General features: G+C 39.1%; 1 protein-coding gene across 6 annotated transcripts in view; it reads right to left on the bottom strand.

Moving 5' to 3' along the window:
• RAPGEF6 (Rap guanine nucleotide exchange factor 6) overlaps window positions 1–23387 on the bottom strand; it is a 194972-nt gene extending 171585 nt beyond the window's left edge. For 5 of the 6 annotated variants that reach the window (XR_006605373.1, XM_004737410.3, XM_004737414.3 and 2 more), the window contains exon 1: window positions 23084–23387. Coding sequence is in view for 5 of the 6 variants with exons in the window: in XM_004737410.3 (XP_004737467.1) it covers window positions 23084–23152 (69 nt within the window). In the remaining variant the exon portion in view is untranslated. The remainder of the gene's footprint in view (window positions 1–23083) is intronic. The other variant, XM_004737411.3, reaches the window with a different exon arrangement.
• Between the last annotated feature and the right edge of the window lie 2168 nt (window positions 23388–25555).

The raw sequence follows: 25555 nt of genomic DNA, 5'->3' as shown, positions 1-25555 counted from the left end.
TGCTTCTCCCTGTCTCACCCCCCTTGCTGTGCTCCCTCTCTCACCATGTCTTTCTCTGTCAAATAAATAAATAAAATCTTTTAAAAAAAATCAAAATATTTTTGATATTATTATACCTCTTTCTAAAGAGACCCAAAGCAATATTAATCAACCATTAACAAAAAAAAAAAAAAAGTCCAGTGGGACAATCCTGTTACTCACTTTGTGAGAGAGATAGGGAACTTGTCTCTAGCCCTCATTCAAATAACTAGGTATTAAAACTCCCAGTATGATAGAGTATAACCTCAGCCTAGAGAAGTGGCAGAGAATATAGGTGGAGCCCAAATTCCTGACAGAATGGTCTACTTTACCACTTATGTAGAATGTTGGTGCTCAGAGATTATAAACAAGCTTAAATTCTCTATATAAAATGTACCTCCTTATTCTCTTATATGGAACGATGACTTTATAAGACAGGCAGCTCCCCAACACTGCCTTCCTGCTTTGATATGCAATTAGCTAAGAGAATTATCAGATGACAAAAGAAAAAAGCTAAGACAACCTGTTTTTTAACAGATTAATAAGAAAACATAGAGCCACTAAGAAAAAGATCCATAATCTGTCATTCCAAAAATTACCACCACTAATTAACCATGACGAATTCAATGACCACACCATCTCTAAATCCTTAGGAAGATAGAGTGAAAAAGATTTTTTTTCCTATATACATATATAAAGAATAAACTAAAAGAGAAAACCACAACAAATGAGAAAAGGTCTATAAAATTCTTGACGACAACAGATAGAGAAGTGATATGATAAACTAATATTTCCATAGATGGCTACAATGGTATTTCTTATCCTATATGCTTTCAATAGGACACCTTACCACTCCCACATCAAAAACTGGAATCTTACGTGCCTTCCCCAAAAACCTGGTTGGTCCTTTGATTTGTTCTGATCAAAAAGAATGTGGCAGAAGTAAAGATATGTCACTTGTAAGATTCAAGTACCCCGACACCACCAGTGCTGTGAGGAAGCCCACTAGTCTCATGGAGAAAGGCCACATGGAACAGCACCAAGATATCAGATATGTAAGTCATGTCTTCTTACACCAGAAGACAAATGAAACTGAGAAAATGATCCCAGCTGAGGTTTGGTGAACAAAAGAACCAACCACCCAGCCAAAACCTTCTGGATTAAAGTAATAAAGTCCTGGCCAAAGTCTAGCTCACAGTGAACTCACTGAGCATGCAGACCCATCTAAGAGTCCCTCTCAAAATCCTGGGTTTAAAATTAGAATATATATTTGTTAGTTAGAATAACCCCATATGGGTCCATGACCTATGTGATAATAGCTGTAAGTAGTGGGAAAAGCCAAGTGGAAGCCTCTGAAATAGCCCACTTCCTATGCCCCAGAAGAAGATAGTAAATAAAAGGTCATATTGCTTCCATACAGGCAAAGGACAGCAAAGACTAGGGTGTCCAATGAAAACTTACAGTATTTAATAGTGAGGTCTCTACCATAGACTGTCCTCCTAAAGTACACATATCCTTAAAAAAAATGCCTGCAGACTGCCACAAACTTAACCAAATCCTAACGAATAGTCTCAACATAACATTGTTGCTAGAACTGAGTAAGCCTCGGGTATTTATTTGGTGAATACATTTGTTTACCATTTCCATTACAAAAGATCATCAGAAACAGTCTGCATTCATATAGGACAATATTAACTTACAATTTTTCCTTAGGGCTATTTTAACATTCTCACTCTCACTTGATCTTAGCCAAAAGGCCGAGAAGCGGATTAACTCTCTCACTCTCTACCATAACACAACGTGAAAACATCTAGACCTTGTTACCCATAAATAGTTGGTATCTTGCTGAATGTACACAATGAACAAGAGAATGACCAAAAGGAGGCCGGTAACCCTGGAGTCCTTGGTAACACACTCATACTTCAGAAAGTGGGCAATAAACTCTATGAGGAATCAAAGAACTATCACTTTGATGTTTTGGGAGGTGCAGTGATCAGGAGCATTTCAGAACATCTCCTATTGACAGAATGTTGGAGCTTCAACATTAAGATAGATTGGACTTACCTTCCACCATAATCAACTAAAACTAAAAATAAATATATGAAATCATATTTTTCATGAGATAAGACACCAGGCAACAGAAGACAATTTAACACCTGAGAGAAGAGAAACAAATGTGATGATTCAAAGAATGCTAACTTACTGCTTGCCAGTATCTTTAGTTGAGGAAAAGGAAGAGGCAATCTAGAAAGCAGAAACTGGATAGAGTTTGCAGAATACAAGAGAGCATGTTGCACCGGTAACGTATATTCCAGAAACCTACTGAAGGCGCTCATCAAGTCTTCAGTTGCATACAGATCATTCCATAACGTGGGGGAAGAAAAACAAAAACCAGGCACCTGGGCGGCTCAGTTGGTTGGGCATCTGCCTTCGGTGCAGGTCCTGATCCCAGAGTCCTGGGACCAAGTCCCATATCAGGATCCTTGCTCAGCAGGGAGCCTGCTTCTCCCTCTGCCTGCTCTGCCTGTTCTGCCTACAGCTCTCTGTGCCTTTGCTCTCTTTCTGACAAATAAATAAATTAAAAACAACAACAACAACAAAAAGAGGCAAAGTAGTCAGGGAAAGAACTATATTACAGAATGAAGTAAGTCCTCAAGCAGGAATGATTTTTTTCCCCTGGATGACAAGAGCAGTATCTAGAGACGTTTGGGATTGTCACAACTTAGCACAGAGGCAGGGTGCTGGTGCCACCAGCATCAAGTGACTAGAATCCAAAGATGCTGGTAAACATCCTCTGATGCACAAGACAAGGACCCGGACTAAAGGATTATCTGGGCCAAATGTTCATAGCGCTGAGGTTTAAAAACCCTGGATCAGAGGGAACATATACCTAAAACTCACACAGGGCCATGAAGAGTTACTATTTCCATCAGGCAGACTAGAAAATCTCATAATCCATAGTGTGTTTATCTGAGTACTCAGAAGGTTCTGGACTAATACTGGGGCAAAATTAAATAGAAATTTGGCACTATTTAACACAGCTCAAAAAAAGGCCCAAAAGGATCAAATAATTTCCAAGTCACTTACCTGTGTCCCAGAACAACGCTGAGTAATATTTACAAAAAATATGAAAACCCCAGTACATAAAAAGGTAAAGATCACGATATCTGCTATTCAATCAAAAATTACCAGGCATGCAAAGGAGGAGGAAAAAATGACTCATAATGAGGAGAAAAATCAATTATAACCAATTTACCAATTACACAGATAACAGAATGAATAAGAAAAAAACATTTAAAGCTTATTAAAATTATATTCCATATATTCAGGAAGATAAAGAAAAGATTAATAAGCATGTAAGAAGGGACATTAAAAAAATTTCAGAGATGAAAACAGTATCTGAGATGTACAATACACTAGATGGGATTATCAGCACAATCAGACTTTGCAGAGAAGAGGTTAATAAACTTGAATACACAAGAACAGAAAGCAAAAAGAAAACAGAAAGATATGGGAAAAAAACTTGAACAGAGCACTAATGAATTGTGGAAAAACTTCAAGCAGCCTAACAAAAGTGTAACTGGAGTCATTTCGAGGCAGAGGGAGAACAAAAGGGAAAAACTGAATTATGGAAAATATTCCCTTTTTGATAACTATAAACTTACACATCCAGGAAGTTCAACAAACCCCAAGCACAAGAAATACTAAGAAAACAGCATCAAAGCACCTTAAGATCAAATTGCTTTAAAAAAATGAAGACAAAACTGTAAAAGCAGCTCAAGAAACAAGATAAATTACATAAACAAAGATTAGAATTATAGCAGGCTTCTCGTCAGAAACAATGCAGTCCAGACAACTATTGTAGTAAATCTTAAAAGTCAAAAAAGAAAAACAATTATCAACCTAGAATTCTACTGCCAACCAAAACAGCCTTCAAAAACAAAAGGAAAGTAATTTTCACATATATGAAGTCTGAATGAATTAATCACCTGCAGACCTGCCTTATAAAAGAAACGTTAAGTCTTTCATAAAGGAGGAAAAACCAATACCAGATGGAAATTTGAAACTACACAAATAAATAAAGAGAACTGAAAATGGAAACTACATGGGAAAATATAAACCTTTTTTCTAATTATTTAAACAATAATCAACAGATTAAAAAGCACTAGCAAAAGGGGAACTTGGGTGGCTCAGTCCGTAGGGCATGCCAGACTTTTGGTCTGCTATGGTCATGATCTTGGGGTGATGGGATGGATCCCTGATATCCATGTTGGGCTCTGAGCTCAGCATAGATTCTGCCAGGGATTCTTTGCCTCCCACCTCCCACTCCTAGTGAGTGCACACGTGCTCTAATAAGTAAAATCTTAAATAAATAAAAAGCATTAACAAAAATGTGTGAGAGTTTCCACTATGCATACACCTGAAGGGTATCTCAGTAAGAGCACAAAGGATGGAGGTAAAAATGGCAATACACTCTTGTAAGGTTCTTAGACTCCATGTGAAGTTCTATAATCTCACTTGAAGACAGACTGGGATAAACAGAAAATGTATACTATAAATGTTAATAAACCTCATATTTTGTAGATTTTCTTGTATTCTCTCTCTATAAAACACCCTGTGAATGAGAACAATTATTAGTTCTTCTTTTCCAGTCTTGAGTCCTTTTTTCCTTTCTCTCCTATTCCTTAAAGCTGTGGCCATACACACATAGTTGCTTGGGCCCCACCCTTTACATTGAAAGTCATCAGAACCTGGCGAGACACCTACAAAATGCCTATCCTATGGATATGTGCAATTTATTTCTGACATAAAGCTAACTTTTAGTGGCAAGCAAGTTAGAACTCCCATAATGTGACCTACCAAATGAGGATAGGCTAGTGTCAAAAAGCCTCACCAGAATTTTCTGAGATTCTCAACTAAATTTATGTCCTACAATTTCTACTGTTTTCAATTCAGAGGACATTTTGGGAACAACATCAATAATGCCATTAATATCTGACAAAGAATCTGGAATTCACTTCTCAATTTTAAACTCTAAGCAAGAATATAATTCACAAGTTTTGAAATACATGTTTCTTCAGTTCTCTGCTTGAAGACAGCCTGACGAAGTTTATCAATTTTAGATTCTAAAAGCCCTTCTTCGAATATTGAAATAGCAGTTTTTACTGCTAATCGTCTTCAATCTTATTTCAGAGGGACAATATGGCCAAATGAACATGTAGTTCTCCAACAACATCTATAAATGCTGACTCTTGGACCCAAATACAAATATTAGCATTATTTCTATCGGGGTGGCAAACCTTTTCTATAAAATGTGAGAAAGTAAATATTCTAGGCTTTTTAGGTCATACAATTTTTGTCACAACTATTTAACTTTTCCTTTTGGCATGAAAACCATAAAAATGTAGGTAAATGAATGGGTGTGGCTGCATTCCAATAGAGTCTTATTTACAGAATAGTTGGTAGGCTAATTTGGACTCCAGGCCATATTCTGCCAACTACTAAAATATAGCGGTCAAAAATATCCACAAAGGAAGTCAAGCCATGAATGAACTCCTCTTTGGAAACTACTTCAGTGTATGAATTTTGGTGGAAGCTGAAAACACCAGATTTTCATTCTTCCAACCTCACATAAAACTAGGGCGTGGGCAAATGATCCAAGTGCTACTAATGAGACACACATGTCCCAAAATTTGAACACAGGGAAACCAACAAGAACTGCACAGAATCTATGCTGGCAGTTAGCAGTAACATCAGGGTGAGTCAACATATGCAGTATACAGTGTAGGTGGTCAACAGTCCAAGTAGTGGACTGCTTGTGCTAGACATATGACCATGTTTGTCTAGCCCCAAGTCTACTTCTCCAGTAATCCCAGCAATTCTGTAGCTACCAAGTATCTTTTTATTCCTTTTCTTTAAAGTGGACAGAACTGGGCTCTGTTTCATTTAAGTTTACAACCCCTACAGACCCTCAGACCAGCACCATCATGTGGGAATGCAAATTCTCAGGCCCCATTCCAGACTTAATCAGAATCTCTGGTATAGTTCCAGCAATTTATGGTTTAATTAAGGGTTCTAGGTAGTTCTGATGCATACTAAAGTTTGACAACCACTGGCCAGGAAGGATTATGCCACTCTGTTATTTGGCTGATAACATATTAATGAAAAAGGGAATTCATCACTGAGATGCCTAGTAAGTCCTGGTCCCTACAATGTACCTGGTTTGAGGGTCATAAGATGCTAAGCACTCATGAAAGAACAGAAAAGACCTCCCAGAACAAAAGCCGGATTGTAGTAGTAAACTGGCTAATTCTCCCACATGATGCGGGTGGTTATGGTATTTTGTTTAAATGGGACACCAAGTAGTTGCTGACTGTGTAAAGCTGGCCTTAGGGGTTTCTTGTAGGTTTTTGTGTTTTGTCTTAAGCAGGCTCCACACCCAGTGTAGGGCTCAAACTCATAGCCCTGATGTCAAGAGTTGCATGCTCTACCAGCTGAGCCAGGCATGCACCCTGGTTTCTCGCAGTTTTTGTACCAACTATTTCTGAGACAGGCTTGTGGTAGTATTATTAGGCTTGCTATGCCCAAGATCAATAAAAGCTATTCTAGAAAGCCAAAACAAACACACAAAACTTGACAGAGACAGGCCTTAAATCTTATAGATACTTGTTGGTAGTTAAAAATGTAAAAGGTACATTCAAGTATTAATCATTTACACCGTGTGCACTTAAAAGCTGCCCTACAGAGCCTGAAAGAGGGAATAAGGAAAATGGAAAAACTAGGAAGTCAGGACATTTCAGATCAGCAACATTCTGTTCCGATTCTCAACAGAATGAGCCACCTGTTCTGAAACTTCAACAATGTGCTACAGAAATTAACCAGAGGCATTAGAATAACAAATACCAGCTCTGGGTTAAAGAATAAAATAATGGGTCCACCTGGGCAAAAAAATGGTGAGGAAGCAGTGATGACTCAGATCCTAAAACAGATCAACCATACCCTCTCAGCCAGTTATGTGAGTAAAGGTGGGCAAGCTGAGGCGGGTGGTAATGCGGCCATCCTACAACAAAGCAGCTACCTTTTTACATCTTTCAAATATTCCAAACCTAATGAATTCACTCTAGGTACATCCCACTGGTTCAATTTTAAGTGAAATATTCTTATTTGCAGCGCTGTATGAGGAATTAACGATCCCTTTAAGTATACCTTCTAATTAAGGAGATTGTGCCAAAGCAGTGTGCTGCTCCTGGAGTAATGCCATCTTCCAATTCTACTGATGGCCATTCCACACATACTTAGAAACCCAACCACAACTTAGAAAACTTAGAATGCAATGCTTAAGAAACTGTATTTTTCTGTTTCTTCAACTCTAAAACTAATGAATTTCTTATCTTATGATTAACTCACCACATGCAACTTTCAATACAACATCAATTATTTAAAATACTCATTAATGAATATATTTTACTCAATTATCTTCTACACCTGGAAAGCAAGTATATCCCTAGAATGTTAACAATGAAAAAATCCCTTGGGTGAATTCTAAGAGCAGTATAGATTCAATTCCAAAATATATATATTCTGCAGCTACAGGTCTAAACATAAAAACTTACAGTGAAGAATCCTCTACAAATCAATGTTTGAAGACAGAATAACCACGTAGTTAAAAACCTGGGAATCTGGAGTTAACCTGGGTTCAAATTATGCCTTTATCAGTTACTAACCAATAATCCTGGATTATTTGCTTAATGTTTATTGTCTGTATAAAAGGAATGATAAAATCCCTCCTTTTGAACATTTTATGTTCAAAGGTAAATGTTAAGTGTGTAACACAGGGACTATCACATGATGAACAGTTAACAATTAGCATTATGCCTTTATATATAGGTATGCATTATAAATTACAAAATAATAATTAAATTACATTCAGCACACTATGAAAGCTATTTTGAATGTTTTTGACAACAGCTCCAAGCTAACAACATTATACATTAAACATAGAATTCTATTCCACTGGTTTTCTCATCCATGTGGTCTAAATACAGTCTGCAAAATACCAATAAAGAGCTATACAACACTTACCACACCTGGAACTCAGCCCCTCATTTCCAAAATACCATTTCCTAGTAAAAGAACCAGGTTCCTTGGGTAAGTGACTGACTGCACAGAAAGTACAAGCCTGGAACATCTTTTTGTGCCAGAAAGAGATGACTTAAAGACTAATTGGGTCATGTCAAAAGGACATAGGAGAGGACTTTGAAAGGGCTCTACTGGCTAAATTTGGCATAATCTAGTAATAAAAAAAAAAAAGAATGAAAATATTAAAAATACAAAAATAATCCTTGAAAAAGTCATTTAAAAGAGGAGGAGGAGGACAGGGAAAGGTGAGAAAGTTCTTCTATAGAAAAACCAGCTATTATATAATTGTAGGAGAAATATACAATTAGAAAATTATCACTTTGTAACAGCAAAGTAATAGCTGATTAAGCAAAGATTATCAACATGCTAATAAAGCCAATGGGTCCAACACTGTTGAAAGACAAGATATCTACCCTTTGGCAAAGTATCATCTCAAGGACACTTCTAACTTACAGCACTGTACCTTTTAAACAAAGAGATACAGGTAAGCAAATTTAGCATCCCCCATAATGGAAAGAACTGCTAATGTGTCCTCTGATGTGACAATATTCAAAGTCCAGAACATCATGGAGAGCCTGGCTGGCTCAGTCAGAAGACATACGACTCAATCCCAGGTTGTGAGTTCAACCCCCAGGTTGAGTGTAGAGATTACTTCAGAATAAATAAATAAGCTTAAAAAAACACAGTTCAAGAAAATAATTTCACCTAAATCTCATCATGAAAAAATAATTTCACCTAACTCTCACCATGAAACCAAATTATGAAACATTCTACAAGACAAACTGGCCAGATTCTTCTATAAGTCATGTTTATGAAAGAAAGAAAAAGGCAGGAGAACTGTTCTCTATTAAAGACAACTAGGGGGCACCTGGCAGCATGTAACTCTTGATCTCAGGGTTGTGAGTTCAAGCCCCACATCGGGTGTACAGATTACTTGAATAAAATTTTAAAAATAAAGAAGACTAAAGAGAAACCCAACAATCAAATGCAATGTTCCCTGACTGGATCCTAGACTGTGAAATATAAGAGACATCTTAAACATACTGTGAGGGGTGAACTGTTACCAGGTCTGCAGTTTACTTTCAAATGGTTTAGCAAAATAAAGTATATGCAAGAGAAGAGGACCTAAGATAAATATGGCAAAATATTGCTCAGGGTGAAGAGTATATAATACAGGATCAAAAAAGGGAGATACTATTCTTCCCATGTTTCTGTGTTTTGAATTTCTCAAAATAGAAAGATAGGTGTGGGGAGAAAACATGACTCTTTCCTGTTTATCCCACACGGTGACAGACATTTCTAGTTTTCCCTAAACTTCAAGTCTCATTTAATGATCTGTGTTCTTTTTTTCATTACCTTTTGCTATGCATCCCCAATTATCACCATACGCAAATCTGTGTCTATGACACAGTGCATCCAGGAATGTTTTCTGGAAAAGATGACCTCATTCCATGAGTATATTAGAATTTAGTCTTTTAGAATTAGAAATTTAGTCAAAATTAGAATTTAGTCTACACATTTGGATATACATTTCTTTTCTTTTTTTTTTTTTAAAGATTTTATTTATTTGACAGAAATCACAAATAGGCAGAGAGGCAAGCAGAGAGAGAGGAAGGGAAGCAGGCTCCCTGTCGAACAGAAAGCCCGATGCAGAGCTCGATCCCGGACCCTGGGATCATGACCTGAGCTGAAGGCAAAGGCCCCAAACCAATGAGCCACCCAGGCGCCCCCCGGTATACATTTCTTAAAGCAAACTAGAACTTTTTATTTGTAGATTAAAATATGTTGCCTAACCAATTACCTGAACGTTAAATTTTATTAATAACTCTAACATTAAAAAGTTATAGCCTGAAATTTTTAAAAATGAAAATCCCAAACATTATGCTTAAAATTAGAACACCAACAATTAACCTCTGAAATAAGGTATCAAAAGATCAAGCATCTAATTACTTCTAAGTTCAAAGTTTAGGCTGAAGTTCACCTTTCTGATCCCACTATGTATCATGCAGTCACCCAAGATAAGCTAATTCTAAGTGTCACATGCACTTTTCAATCCTTACCTCTCTCCATAATTTTCTTTAATAGCATTGCTGACACATTCATCACTCATTCACTCCTCCCTAAAACTCTTTCCTCCGATCCCTTCTGTAATATGGTTCCCTCTGGGTTCCTGTCCCGATGGAAAACATTTAATAACTACAAGCACATACTGTGAAATTAGAACACCTAAGTTTGAATCTTGACTCCGCAGTTTCCTAGTTGTGTGAACTTCGACAAGTTAGTCTATGATTCGATTTCCCTGTATGTAAAAAGTGGATAACACCTTCTTTCAGGGTGTTTTGGAAGATTAAATGTGTATAAAGGTTTTTCTTTTTTTTTTCTTCTCTTCTTTTTTTTTTTTTTAAACAGTGACAGGCATCCCAGTAAGAACCACAGCATATGAATCTTGGCCATTCTTATTGCTATTATTACCTTTCTGCCCCAGGTGCTCCTGAGTCTCCTTCACAGGTTTTGCCTTATTAGACCTTTGAATGTTTACATATGTTCCCATAACTGTGACATCCATCATTTCTTCACTAGAGACACTCTACCACCAGTAAAATCCTCCACATTCATGTTTGAACTACCATATACATGTTCATGACACCCATATTTCTATTTCTAGCCCAGAGCTCTCTAGCAAAACTTACAATGTAAACATTCCACAGCATAACGAACACTTAACACCTGAGCAATCCATCAGCATCTCAAGTGCAATAAATGCAAAGCTAAACTCAATATTTATACTATTGGCTGTGTCTTCCTCCGAGGTTCCCTGTTTTACATGATACACTCTTGTTCAATGATTCTGGCTAGAAATTTGTCAATTCTATTTCATAAATATCTCTGTTCACTGTCCCATCTGGAACAATTGGGGAATTTATTATTTCTCACTGGGTAAATGAGCCTAATTGCATTTAAGTCTGACACCCTGTAATTCATTCTTCATAGTCCTGTCAGAGTTATCTTTCCAAAAAGCAAATACAAACTTCTTAACAAAGAGAAACCAGTCCTTTATGATCTGGATCCTGGCCATGCCTCCAGTGTCCTATCTTGTACTACTTACCTACCCAGGGAACTTGCATGTTTGTGCCAAGCACATGTTGTAGCCTTGACAAATACTGTTCCTTTTTCGGTAAATACATACTATCCCTTCTTAACCCAACATTTGTATATTCTAATCTATGCTGAAGTCAGGATTCCCTTTTCTAAAACAGCATGAATGACACCTGCCTACTCTTTACTCTTCTCTCTCCAAGTCCTCCTATGAACTCCTAAGGCCTCATTTTACAGCTATCACAGTACTTAACCAGGCGATATTTTAAACTATCTGTGTATTTGCCTATCTCCTTCCATATAGAAAGAACTTTAATCTTTTACCCTTGGCACTTTAAAAAAAGTACTTAAAAATACTTACCATACAAATATAATTAGGCACTCTTCCTCAAAAAAAAGTACATATTGAACTCTGCCTCATTTAAGCAGCTCATAAATACTTCAAACTTCAGTTGGCACTTTTGACACAAACTCTTTTGTTTAAAAAAAAAAAAAAAAAGGCCTTTTCCTATTAGTTGAATGCTTTTAAAAACCCAAAATGGAATATACTACCACCCTTTGAAAACAAAAGTTTAGGGGCGCCTGGGTGGCTCAGTGGGTTAAAGCTTCTGACTTCGGCTCAGGTCATGGTCCCAGAGTCCTGGGATCGAGCCCCGCATCGGGCTCTGCTCTGCTCTGCAGGGAGCCTGCTTCTCCACCTCTCTCTGCCTGCCTCTCTGCCTACTTGTGATCTCTGTCTGTCAAATAAATAAAATCTTTAAAAAAAAAAAAAAAGAAAAAAGAAAACAAAAGTTTAAGTTATAAAAACAGAATGGTGTAAGAAATCACTGACACAGATAACAAGCACACCTGTTTCCATCTTACATAAAACTTGAGAATTCTGTACCTCCATTACATTGACCCCTTCCATTAAATTTACATAGCACCTTTAAGTTCTGCATATAGTACAGGCAAGATAAAACAAGGCAAATTTATTCAGGAAAGCATTAGGCAACTATAAAGATGACAAAAGTTCAAAGCTTAAAACATAACCTAAAGTTCACTGTTCTGCTATAGAGAAGGCAGTGGGGTGCTCGTAGACTGAGGAAGTTACTGATGAATCATGTGACCCCTGAGCAAGACATTTTACCTCTCATGAGTTCAGTTCCTTTATCTGTATGCAACTCTTATCACCAGCTCTTGACCTCGCCAGCTACAATATTTCTAGAAGCGCTATATATATGTTCACAAATACATGTTGGCAGTGTTGCTACTTTAACTACTTACTAAGTGTTCTCTCCAATAAGCCCCACTATCTCTGCCACATGACAAAGCCTAAAGCCCTCCAATTGTCAAAGGTTTAGTTTATAGCAAAGTAGTGGAGAGTGTCTAATAGTGGAGAAAAAACAAACAGGCCGGTTAGGCCTCCATAATCTAATATTCTCAGTAAAGCAGTTCGTTCACTTTTTATTTACAGCAAGACCTCAGTTTAACAAGTCCAGGGTCAAGTCAAATAATAACCATAATGTCACAGAGCTCATAATCACTCTACCTCTTCCAAAGAAGAGGACTTTGTCACATAGTCAAGCTCATCATGCCTGGCTGCTCCTCACTCTTGTCCAATGCTCTCAGGGAAGTTCCTCACTCTCTCTCTTTTTTTTTTTTTAATTTTTTTTTAAATAAACATATAATATATTTTTATCCCCAGGGGTACAGGTATGTGAATCACCAGGTTTACACACTTCAAAGCACTCACCATAGCACATACCCTCCCCAATGTCCATAACCCCACCCCCCTTCCCCCAGCCCCCCTCCCCCCAGCAACCCTCAGTTTGTTTTGTGAGATTAAGAGTCACTTACGGTTTGTCTCCCTCCCAATCCCATCTTGTTTCATTTATTCTTCTCCTACCCCCTTAACCCCCCATGTTGCATCTCCACTTCCTCATATCAGGGAGATCATATGATAGTTGTCTTTCTCCACTTGACTTATTTCGCTAAGCATGATACCCTCTAGTTCCATCCATGTCATCGCAAATGGCAAGATTTCATTTCTTTTGATGGCTGCATAGTATTCCATTGTGTATATATACCACATCTTCTTTATCTATTCATCTGTTGATGGACATTTAGGTTCTTTCCATAGTTTGGCTATTGTGGACATTGCTACTATAAACATTCGGGTGCACGTGCCCCTTCAGATCACTACGTTTGTATCTTTAGGGTAAATACCCAGTAGTGCAATTGCTGGGTCATAGGGGAGCTCTATTTTCAACTTTTTGAGGAACCTCCATGCTGTTTTCCAGAGTGGCTGCACCAGCTTGCATTCCCACCAACAGTGTAGGAGGGTTCCCCTTTCTCCGCATCCTCGCCAACATCTGTCATTTCCTGACTTGTTAATTTTAGCCATTCTGACTGGTGTGACGTGATATCTCATTGTGGTTTTAATTTGTATTTCTCTGATATGGAGCACTTTTTCATGTGTCTATTGGCCATCTGGATGTCTTCTTTGCAGAAATGTCTGTTCATGTCTTCTGCCCATTTCTTGATTGGATTATTTGTTCTTTGGGTGTTAAGTTTGCTAAGCTCTTTATAGATTTTGGACACTAGCCCTTTATCTGATATGTCATTTGTAAATATCTTCTCCCATTCTGTCAGTTGTCTTTTGGTTTTGTTAACTGTTTACTTTGCTGTGCAAAAGCTTTTGATCTTGATAAAATCCCAATAGTTCATTTTTGCCCTTACTTCCCTTGCCTTTAGCGATGTTCCTAGGAAGATGTTGCTGCAGCTGAGGTCGAAGAGTTGCTGCCTGTGTTCTCCTCAAGGATTTTGATGGATTCCTTTCGCACATTGAGGTCCTTCATCCATTTTGAGTCTATTTTCGTGTATGGTGTAAGGAAATGGCCCAATTTCATTTTTCTGCATGTGACTGTCCCAATTTTCCCAACACCATTTATTGAAGAGGCTGTCTTTTTTCCATTGGACATTCTTTCCTGCTTTGTCGAAGATTAGTTGACCATAGAGCTGAGGATCTATTTCTGGGCTCTCTATTCTGTTCCATTGATCTATGTGTCTCCTCACTCTCTTTAAAACAAAATTTTACAGTGCCCAAACTCCTGAATGGCTACAGTTTTCTTCTCAAGGAGGAAATCTCTAATACATGTAAAATGAGGTGCCTAGAAGAGATTCTGCCTAATGAAGGCCCCATCCAGATCTATATTCTCTATCCAGCTGAGTTTACAAATGAAGGCCACAGGGCCCCACAAGCATAAATAAGTTCTTTTACTTTCCAAAAACCCTCTGAATGTGCATCTGCTGTAGAAAAGCACAAGAGAATCTTTGTTCTGCCACCCTTAGGGATGTGCACAGTGACTCACTCAAAAATGATTCCAAGTACAATGGTGTGCTTTCGCCAAATGAGAAAAAACCTCTACAAGGCTACATTTAAGGATATTCTAAATTCTGAAATAGATTAAGGACTATAAAAAAACATCTTACATTCTTATAGTCCTAGCTCCCTCTTCAACTTTTCACAACAAAAATAAGCTATTTTAATACCTTTTTCTGACTGTAAAAAGGTAATTATATTAGCACCTAGCTAAGGATGTAATTTTTGCCCAGGAAAAGTTTTAAGTCATCTGGTTAAAATCACATGAGAAATTAACACCGATATTTATCTGCATTTCTCTCAGATGTGTCTCCTACACACGTGTTTTCCGTAAATGTATTTTAAAAACCATACAAAAAAGGAGTTGGTTTCACGGTATGACTACGTTTCTTCTATCTGTATTATTTATAAAGAACTACCAGGTAAAATAGTCTCTATGGCAACTGTACTTTATTCATATTTTATTTAGAGAGTATTATTAATAGCAAATTTGGCCTTTTTTGTCAAACTTCATCAGTCTTTTAATCCTAGCACTTCAAATATTACACCAGTAGAAACCACCACTAGAAGAGGAGGGAAACAGTATTTTTCACCTTCCTTTTCTTCTTAAAGTCATTTATAAATATGTGTATACCTATGGGTTCCAAGTACTGCATCCTATGCACTGGACATTAGAATACTTTGTCTTCAAGGAGTTCATATTCCAGCCACATACACAAACATGCAAGTAATCATAACACAGCAGTTACTGTGGTGAAGGAAGGTATGAAGTCTCCTGGGAACACTGAGAAGTGGAAAAGTAAGGAAATCTTCAATTTGCAGGTAAGTACTCTAGATGACACTTCAGTGAGGAGACTGAACTTGCCAAGTTAGAGGATGGCTTTCCAGTCAAAGGAAATGGCAAGCTAACAAATATGCTACCACTTATTGAGTGTTTATTATGACAGGCACTTGCTAAATATTTATTCCACACAATAATCCCCAAATGATATTTGGTCTTAGAGATATTAGGCAGCTTGCCCAGGATCATTCAAAGTCTCAGTGCTAGAGCCTACACATTAGTTTGAAGTAGTCTTGCCCAAGCGCAAAACCCAAGGCTATAAATACTGCTATAACCATATTTTCCCAACCTGTATAAAGCATAGAGAGAAGAGAATTTGACACAATGGACAATGCTTCTCACCTCTGTCTGTGTATCAGAACTATCTAAAAAGCCCTCTATAAGTACTAATGCTTAACACTCCATTCCAAAAGGTTCTAACCCAAGAGACAAAGAGTGGGCATAGACATTTTTTTTTTTAAAGTTCCCTACATTGAGAGAGATAGCTTAGAAGGAGAAGTGAGGTGTTTCAATATTTTAAGTAGTTAAAATGCACGTCTTTGGAGGTGGGGATGATGAGGCGAGAGTGCCAGGCAGAAGATCATGGAGGACTTTACCTCTCTATACAGATTCACAAAAAGTACTTGTTGCCTTTGCTTTCTTAAGTCTTATTCTCTCTTCAACCCACCTCAATCAGGATCTTTATTAGTCTAGTGAAATCATCCTAACAGACACAATACAAAGAATTTATCAGTCCTCCCTCTTCTTGAACTCTCAAAAGTATCCGACATTAGTGATTAGGGATTTCTCTCTGAAATGCCCTCCTGTAGCAGCACTCTTCTATTCTCATCCTATCTCTTTAACAATTTCTTTTCACTCTCTTTTCCAGGTTTCTTATCTTTGTCCCATCCCTTTAATAGCGGAACACCCAAAAGGGCTGTCCTATCCTCATATCGCTTTTTCCCCTTGTCATTCCTATCAATCTCATGACCTTGCCTATAACCCACATGCTGTACAGAATCTCAGACCCACAGCCTGGTTTAACCTGAAGCTGTAATTTCTTAGAGAACATCATTACTTGCATCCCCTGCATGGAGTCTAAAACCACTTCCAAAATTTAATCTCTTCCCACCCTAATTCTGCTTAATAATGCACTCTTAACCAGGCAGCTACCCAAATCAACAATCTAGAAATCATCTAAACTGCTCTGTGCTTGCACCCAGTCAAAACCTGTTTCCCACAAGCAAAAGACAGAAAGCCAGACTTAACCTGAAACTTGTGAGGAACGTAAGGGCAGGGTGTATAGTTGGCCTTAAATGTAGCTTCTGGGGTTGAGAAGCAATTATCTCAAAAGTAGGTTTGGACAAAGTGGAGCAGACAATTCAAAAGGGTAGCCAAAAGGGTGAATTAGGATAAAAAGGATAGGCAGATGGGAGATCAAGGAAATCACCAAGAGGGGTGATTCTAAGTCCAGTCCAGAGGTAAAACACAAAAAAACAAGCCCTCTTGGTTGCTACAAAGAATATATAGTGTATGATTGCATTCAAATGAAGTTCAAAAGTAGGCAGAACACATTTATGGTTTAAAAAAAATTTTTCGGGGCACCTGGGTGGCTCAGTGGATTAAAGCCTCTGCCTTCAGCTCAGGTCATGATCTCAGGGTCCTGGGATCGAGCCCCACGTCAGGCTCTCTACTCAGTGGGGAGCCTGCTTCCTCCTCTCTCTCTCTGCCTGCCTGTCTACTTGTGGTCTCTGTCTGCCAAATAAATAAAAATCTTCAAAAAAAATTTTTTTTTCCTCTTGGAAAGGGTACTGATTGGGAAGGGCAAAGGGGGAGTTTCTGGAGAGGTGATAGTATTTCATACCCTGATTTGAGTGGTAACTAAATAGAACTATAAAAACTAAGCTGACCATCTAGTTAGGATGTATGGATTTCACCGTTGTGTGTGTTATAGTCCATTTCAAACTTTAATGAAAAAGCCTGGTGGGAGGCAGATACTCCCAATTCCAATCAGTGAACACTTGGGCCAATTCTAACTCCTCACTATCTTATTATCCTACAGGCAACTGCCTTATCTCACACTTGAACTGCTTTGTTTCCTATAACCAGAACCCTATCTCCTGGTTTTCCTGTGATCCTCATATAATCATTAATAATCTTCTCTTTCATTCATAAATGTATCCTGGTTTAGAGAAAATACATGTTTACCCTACCTATAAGCCTTTCTGCTTTTGTTATACTGCCCCAACTCCTCCCCAATATATCTTCAACAACACCCACAGAGTAAATCTGTAAATCTGACCTTATTTTCAGGCTTTAAACCTTCCAATGTTTCTCCTTTATTCATAAAATCAGGTTCAAATCCTTGAAATGATTCAACCCTGCTAGTATTATATCCAGCTAGTATATCCATTTAACCCCCAGACACCATACACAGTATTTTGCAAAGTTTATTATCACATCCCTCCCAAAGAGCATTTTTAGACATTTTTTCTGAAATGCTGCCCCACCCTCAATTAAATACTAAGAAATAAGATTCTGCCAGGCAGAACTGAGTTTTTTAAGGCTACAAACCATTAACAAGGTCTAAGATTTTTTTCACTACTCCCCTAAAAAATAATTTTTGTAGGGCACGTGGGTGGCTCAGTTGGTCAGTTAAGCTTCCAACTCTTGATTTTTGGCTTAGGTCATGATATTGGGGTCATATAGGGCTCCCCAATCAGAGCGGAGTCTGCTCCTTCCCTTGCATGAGCACACATACTTTCTCTCAAATAAGTAAATAAATACATCTCTAAAAAAATAGTAATAATGTGTATTCCTTTGGGGATAATATCACCTCACCGAGAGGCTTCCTGTTCCACACATAAACTTCTTCACTCTTCTTGCTCTCTGCCCAGAATGACTTCCCTTCTAGATGTTGTCCACACAACTATTTACCATGTTTAAGATTCCATTAACTGCTCGTCAAAATTTCTCCTTTTCCCACTTGCAGTCCAAAGTATCCCATCCATACTTTTGCCACTAATAACCTTAACATTTTACTAATGTTTCCTTGACCATCTCCTAACTCACTGAATAGGGACCATATCCAACTTCTTTCCACAAAAACAATGTATTTTGTGTCTGACATATTAAATGAAAGGGCATATTAATGTTATTACATAGGTGAGATAACAATACAACTCATTTATCTCAGACAGCCCCTCTTTAACGTGTTATTTTGACATAAATACTAATGGTATCTCTTTTAACTCGCAAAAATGATTTGGATAACTTATACTGGTAACTTATCTAGGCAGTGGGCAATTCTCATCAAGAGTGAAAAATGGTGAGATGTATAAAATAAATAAAATGACTCAAGTACAAAAGTCAAAGATAAAACGATATAAGGGCATGAACTACGGTAGCAGAGCACAGGAAAAAAAGGTAGACAGAGATTCAGGACATAAAAATTTAGTGGTCAGTTGGACAGAGAAAAGATTATCAGGGAGAACCCAGAGTCGGAACATGAATTTCTAGCCTGAGCAACAAAATATTGTGTTTTTTGAGGCTTCAATTTAGGACTAGTGATTAAAGAACCTGGAGGACAACTTAATTAATATATGGATCAAAAGCACATGAAAGTTGGGTAAGAAGGACCAAGTGTCAGTCTATCAATACTAAGGGAAGCCAAGTTGCTGAATGAGGCCTCCCAGGAGGTACAAAATCAACAGTTCCATCAATAGAAACTATTATATTTTAACAGGAGGACCATCAAAATGAATTCTAGGGCGCCTGGGTGGCTCAGTGGGTTAAGCCGCTGCCTTCGGCTCAGGTCATGATCTCAGGGTCCTGGGATCCAGTTCCGCATCGGGATCTCTGCTCAGCAGGGAGCCTGCTTCCCTCTCTCTCTCTCTGCCTGCCTCTCCATCTACTTGTGATTTCTCTCTGTCAAACAAACAAATAAATAAATAAATAAAAATCTTTAAATTAAAAAAAAATGAATTCTAAATTTTGTTCTAACACATTTATTCATTATTTAGTACATGCAAAGCACGATATTAAATACCTATGGAAATGAGAGGTAAGGAGCTCACTCTGAGGTAAAAAGAAAGGTGATCGACAAAGAACGGTGCTGCATACGGACTGAGCTGAGGAAGGGCCAAATTCAAGACCTTAATTTTGACTGTAGTATCTTTAATTTGGCTAGAACTCAAAACAAGTACCTTAACAGCTTTCACTGATAAAGAGCTTCACAGAGTACCTAAGTCTAAAATTTTCCACTTAAAAAAAAATCTTTGCGAAGTGGAAAGGGTAACCAGAGAACTAGCTCAGAAAAGACAATGGGCTGTAAAGCTGGAATTATGAAGTCGGAGAAATAGCCAGAATGTAAAAACCATGTTAGAACATAGTTCTAAGTTGTATACTGTACAACACATTTCCATGTCTGGCTCAATTAGATTAAGTTTGAGATGACAGTTTCACGTAAGAGCAACAGATGGTTCAAAATAAAGGGACTCTTAGTTTTGTCCCAGAAACACAGAGAAAACTTCTATACTCATTATACAATGCAAATATCTCGTTACAAGATTATAAGACAGTGATTCTTAACCTATTTGTCTATTTTTTGATAATGCTTCACAACCACTAAGCATTCAAGAAATAATAAGTTGAATGTATTTTATCCTCTTCTATTACACACTTAATTCATTTGGCTTTTCTTTTCCTTGCACGGTTTGCTCCCACTCGTTCTCTTGTGGTGGTCTCTGCTCTTCTCCCCCGATGCTGTAGTAATCAAGTGTGCCATGAGGCTGTCTGTGGTCCTCTTCTCTTCTTTGTATACACTCACACCACCTTGGTAGTTTCATCTAGTCTCATGACTTGAAATACTGCCTTCCAGAGAAAGAATATAAAATTTCTATCTCCAGCCCAGCCCTCTCTACAGAAATACAAATTTGTATACGCAACTCCTTACTCGCCATTTCTAATAGACATTTCAAAACTTGACATATTCAAAACTGAATTCCGGATTTTCCCTCCCCAAACCTACTTCTCCACAGCAGCTTTCCCCCATCTCTTTGACGCCAGCTGAAACTATGATGTCAGCTGAAATTCTTTGATAACTCCAACACTGATTTTCAGGCCAAAAACCTTGAAACCCTGCTTGACACTTTTCTTTCCCCCAAAGCACATGGTTAATTCATAACCAAATTCTGTTGGCTAAACCTTCAAAATATTTCCCTTAATGATAACTTCTTACCACCTGCAATATTATCACTTCAGTCTAAGTTACAATCAGCTCTTCCCGACTTCAAAGTGACAACCTTCAACTGACGTGCCTGCTTCTTTTTACCCTTGCTCCCATAAAGTCTATTCTCAACCCAGCAAGCAACCAGGGGGCGCTTTTAAAAAAGTTAAGTAGGATAGTATCACTCCTCTGCTTCAAAATCTTCTGGTGACCCCCTCTTTCACACAAAATAAGAGTTAAGGAATTTCCAATGACTTACAAAGACCTTAATGATATACTCCCTCCTACACTATTAACTGCCTCTCTGACTTCATCTCTTAAAAATCTCACCCTTGTTTACTCTCCTCCAGTCACATAACAGCTCCTTGCTACTCCTCGAATGCACCAGACATACCCTCATCTTGGAAGTGCATGACTATTCCCTCTATTTCAAATGCTTGCTCCATGTATCTCCAGAGCTAATTATATCACATGCAACAAGCCTTCAATCAAAAGTCATCTCAGAAATCACAACACTGTTCAACCAGTGTTGCAACCCAGCCCTTGCCCCTGTTTCCAATCCCCTTATTCTTTCTTAAATTAGCCATTATCACATTATTTAACTTACTTGGTTCTATTTTTCCCATCTCCCCCTTTGATCCTTCCATTAGAATGCCAAGCACCAGTAGGGCACGCCTGTTTTGTTCAATGATACATCCCAGTGCACAGAACAGTGCCTTGAATTTGTAAGATTTCAGTTAAGTGTTAAATGAAAATATAATAAAACTGTAAGAGTCCACTAAAAGAATAAAGGTCTCCTGAAAAGAGAAATGTAACTTGATGAAATTCTCACAAATAAATCAGCACTTCGATTCAGGTTACCACTTCTTTACACATACTTGGGTACTACAAACAAATTCTATACTCGCTGGATACCACTGCCAATAAATCAAGCAGTTACCATGTTATGCTGCTAGATCTCAGCACTCTAGACTGTATTGTGGGCAGTTGGTCAGCATTCCCTTAAACAATGCTGCTGTTCCAGTAAAACAAGGTGAGTACTTAACGCGGCACACATCTGCCAACATAATTTTCTTAATAGTTTAGAAAACCTTCTAAAACCAAAAAAAAAAGAAACAAGAAACAAAGGAGAAGTATCTACTAAGACTCAAAAAGGGGCCATTCCAAAGTGGCTAATTAAGCTATTAAAGAGAAGTAAGATTTTCCTATTAAACTGTGAATCTATCATACATATTTAAAAGTAAAACCTACATTATAGATTGCAAGACTTGTGTAATAGTTTCTAATTATATAAAAACTACAGCAGATTCACCTGTGAAGGTGAAGACTTTCAATTAGCTCACAATGACTTTAAGAATCATCACAGGGAAATTAAAACACATGGGATAAAAAATGTAGGTCTCAAAATGAGGACTCTGGAAAGTGACAGAATTTGCCTTGTTTCCACTTAAAGATCAGGATCCCCAAAACAAAGTTGACTTTGTTTAACCACAGTTACACCTTGACTAATGTTATATCACAAAAGGTCAGCCCAAGTTACTGAGATCCACTATGCAAAGCACTATAAATCTGAAAAAAACCTCAAAAGTGGATTAAGCATGAACCAAAACATTTAATTTCATGTATTGCAACCATATACACGACAATCTAACAATCCCTTCACCGTCTTGTCAGTTATTGCTTTCTGGTTTAAGAAATATACCACTTATTACAGAACTACCCCAAATCAAGGAAAACCTCCCCCCAAATCTAAGCACCCTATAGGGCTATGCAAAGTTAACAAGGTGTCTGTTCCGTGACTGAAAATTAGCCTTGAGATCAAATGAAAATCATTTAAGCTGATGCCACTGATGCTAACTCAATAGAGCAAATTTTGGATCCACGCACAAAATACTGAAGAATTTCCTGCTGACAGTGTGAGAAAGTACCACCAGAACCGATCTTTAAATATGCATCACCCACCACCAGAATGCATCTGACTGGATGCAAAGTCTTAAGCTGATTTTGAAAACTTTCTTTCCTAGGCAACTTCAAAGACCTTTAAGAAAAGCTACTTTGTCATAATATGACTACTAACAATTTCTACTCCGTTTTTCTATCAACCTAGGGGCACTCTCACTCCGAGACCCACATTTTGCCCTGAGAAAACAGGATTTTGTTATCTTCTCATCAAAAACACTAGGAAGTCACCGGCAAAGACGGGTATGCGGGAAGACTGCACCTCGAGCAGGAAAAGCGGTCATCACCCCGGCGAGAAGGGCCTGGGTGAGGGGGGGGTTAGAGGAAGGGACGCAGAGAACACATAAACCGGCAGCAGGTGCGAGTCTCTGGCAAGGGGACAGTCGCCACAGGTTTCGGACCGACAGGAAGATGCTGTCCGTTGGACAGCGGGACTCGCGCTAGGGTCTGACAGTCTTACCTCGGGGGTCCGCTCGGGAGGCTTCTTCTTCAGCGCCTGCCTAGCGCCGGGGTCCACGGGTGAGTTCATGGCCGCGGCCCCCGCCCCCGTGCTCCCCAACCTGCCCTTAGCAGTCCACGAGACAGTACATTCACCTTAGGTAGGGGGTCTGCACCCTCCACCCCAGAGGTAGAGAACTCCGGACCACCCCGGGGTCAGCGCTCAAACAAACAAGCCTTCGCAACGCCCGCCCAGGGCCTCAGCCCACGCGCGACTGGCCAGAGGGAAGCCCGCACGGGGGCGGAAGGAGGGCGAGTGCGCATGCGCAGCAGACGGGCACGCAAACGAGCACCCAAGGGCGTGTCTCCGCCGTGACGTAAAAAACTCGGGCGGTGCAGTTAGACCTCTTCCGACCCTTCTTCGTGAGATTTGAAGGCACTTCGCGAGATCTTACCTGAACCAGTCACGGGACCCGCCTCGGGTTTGCGGTTTCAGCTGTTCCAACTTCCGGTGCAGGGACCGGAAGCGCACTGTAGGGGACTGAGCAAAAATAGGTTGTTGGGGCAGAACGGTAAGGGTAAACTTTGTGGGGGCAGGGTTCTGTTTGTGCCCTAATCCGGAAACTCAGGGTGTGGCCAAGCCTGGGGCCAAGCTCTTATTCTGCAACGCCGGCACCCCTCTCTTGGAGAAAGTGCAGAAATCGTTGCTACTGTTCCGCGAACGGGGAAGTTCACTCTCTTCGGTGCGGTTTTTTTTTTTTTTAAATAAATCTCTTGTGGAAGAAGACCGTCAGAAAGTACTTGCCCTGTCCATTACGGACGTACTGAGATTGGGGCACACACAGCAATTAAAGTCTCGTGGCCTTGAACAGGGATTGGGCGCCGGTCGTGTAGCCAGCTCCCGGTTAGTGCTGATTCGCGAAGAATTTAGGGCCGCCTGGACTCGAGTGACCAATTTCGCACTGCACGTTACATACTAGCCTGTTTCCCAACAGAGCGAATAAAGCCAACTTCCACTTATTTACTGGTCCCTTGGTAAGAAAAAAAGACCATTCTTCAGGATAGCCAGGCACCTGCAAATTAAGTTTTCACTGTGAGAAAACGGGGAATTCCAGAGTCCATTCGTTGTAGAACCGTGCTTTTCACTTCTGTCCCTTTGGCGCGCGGATGGGCTGCACTGGTCTCAAAGTTACTTACTTCGTAGACATCATAGGCATGTTCTTTTTACTGAATTTTAAGCTTTCTTAAGTCTGTATACCACATCTAGGTACATCTTAGTATTTCTCACGGCAGTTTGCATAGCTCACTCAATAATTCAAAGTGATTAATAATTATTACGTTATTCAGTTTTCTAATGTGCTGTATCTTAGAGAAAAGGTAAAGGAGAATTCAGGCAGCAACATATTTCTCGTACCTGGTAATGATGGCTGATATTAATAATAGTTTTGGGGGCGCCTGGGTGGCTCAGTGGGTTAAAGCCTCTGCCTTCGGCTCAGGTCATGATCCCAGGGTCCTGGGATCAAGCCTCTGCTTGGCAGGGAGCCTGCTTTCCTTCCTTTTAATGCCTGCCTCTCTACCTCCTTGTGATCTCTGTCAAATAAATAAAATCTTTGGGGGAGGGGGGGAGAAAATAATGGGATTTTCTTTGAAAAAATATATATAAATAATAGTTTTGTTTTCTTTTGGTCATTGGACTTGCCCAAACTTGCAAGTTTACAACATATTAGCCCATTTCTCTTTTGAATATGGGTCAAAAACCCTACCAGGAAAGTTGTGGTTCAGCCATTCTGGAAATTAACTGTGGAGAGATTACCAGGAATTGCGATGACCCATTTTCGTCATTTTTTTGTGTGTATAAACATCTTCTCAAAGATCTGCCTAGGATCACAAAAATGAGCCCTTACATTCTTCAAGGATCAGTTTCTAGGGCCACATAAATATTTTAAAGAGGAGAAAGGAATTTAAAGCATGATGACCAGGAGCTTAGACTTTAGGGCAAAAATCTCAATTTGTGTCTATAATAGGCCATTTCTATTTAAACCATTTGAGGGGTGCCTGGGTGGCTCAGTGGGTTAAGCTTCTGCCTTCAGCTCAGGTCATGATGATTGTGGGAAGAGCTTGCACCCAGCTCTCTGCTCAGCAGGGAGCCTTCTCCGCCCCCCTCACCTACCCCCCGCAGTGTGTTGCTCTGCCTACTTGTGATCTCTATCAAATAAATAAATCTTTAAACCATTTGAAGTGATATAGTATCTCTTACCTTCAGTTTCCTTATCTGTAAAATGGGAATAGTAAAGGGCCCATTGCTTTGGGATTCTCAAGATTACATGAGGTAATTCATGTGCAGTACTTCAGATGTTGCCTCCATTCTTATTTATTTTTTTTTTAGATTTCATTTATTTATATGTCAGAGAGAGAGCGAGAGCAAGAGAGCAGGCACAGGCAGAGGGAGAAGCAGGCTCCCTGCCGAGCAAGGAGCCCGATACGGGACTCAATC

This window comes from Mustela putorius, unplaced genomic scaffold (genome assembly GCF_011764305.1).
Source record: "Mustela putorius furo isolate JIRA1106 unplaced genomic scaffold, ASM1176430v1.1 tig00000145_pilon_pilon_pilon, whole genome shotgun sequence".
Classification (NCBI taxonomy): Eukaryota; Metazoa; Chordata; class Mammalia; order Carnivora; family Mustelidae; genus Mustela; species Mustela putorius.
This window is presented reverse-complemented; position numbering and strand designations above follow the sequence as displayed.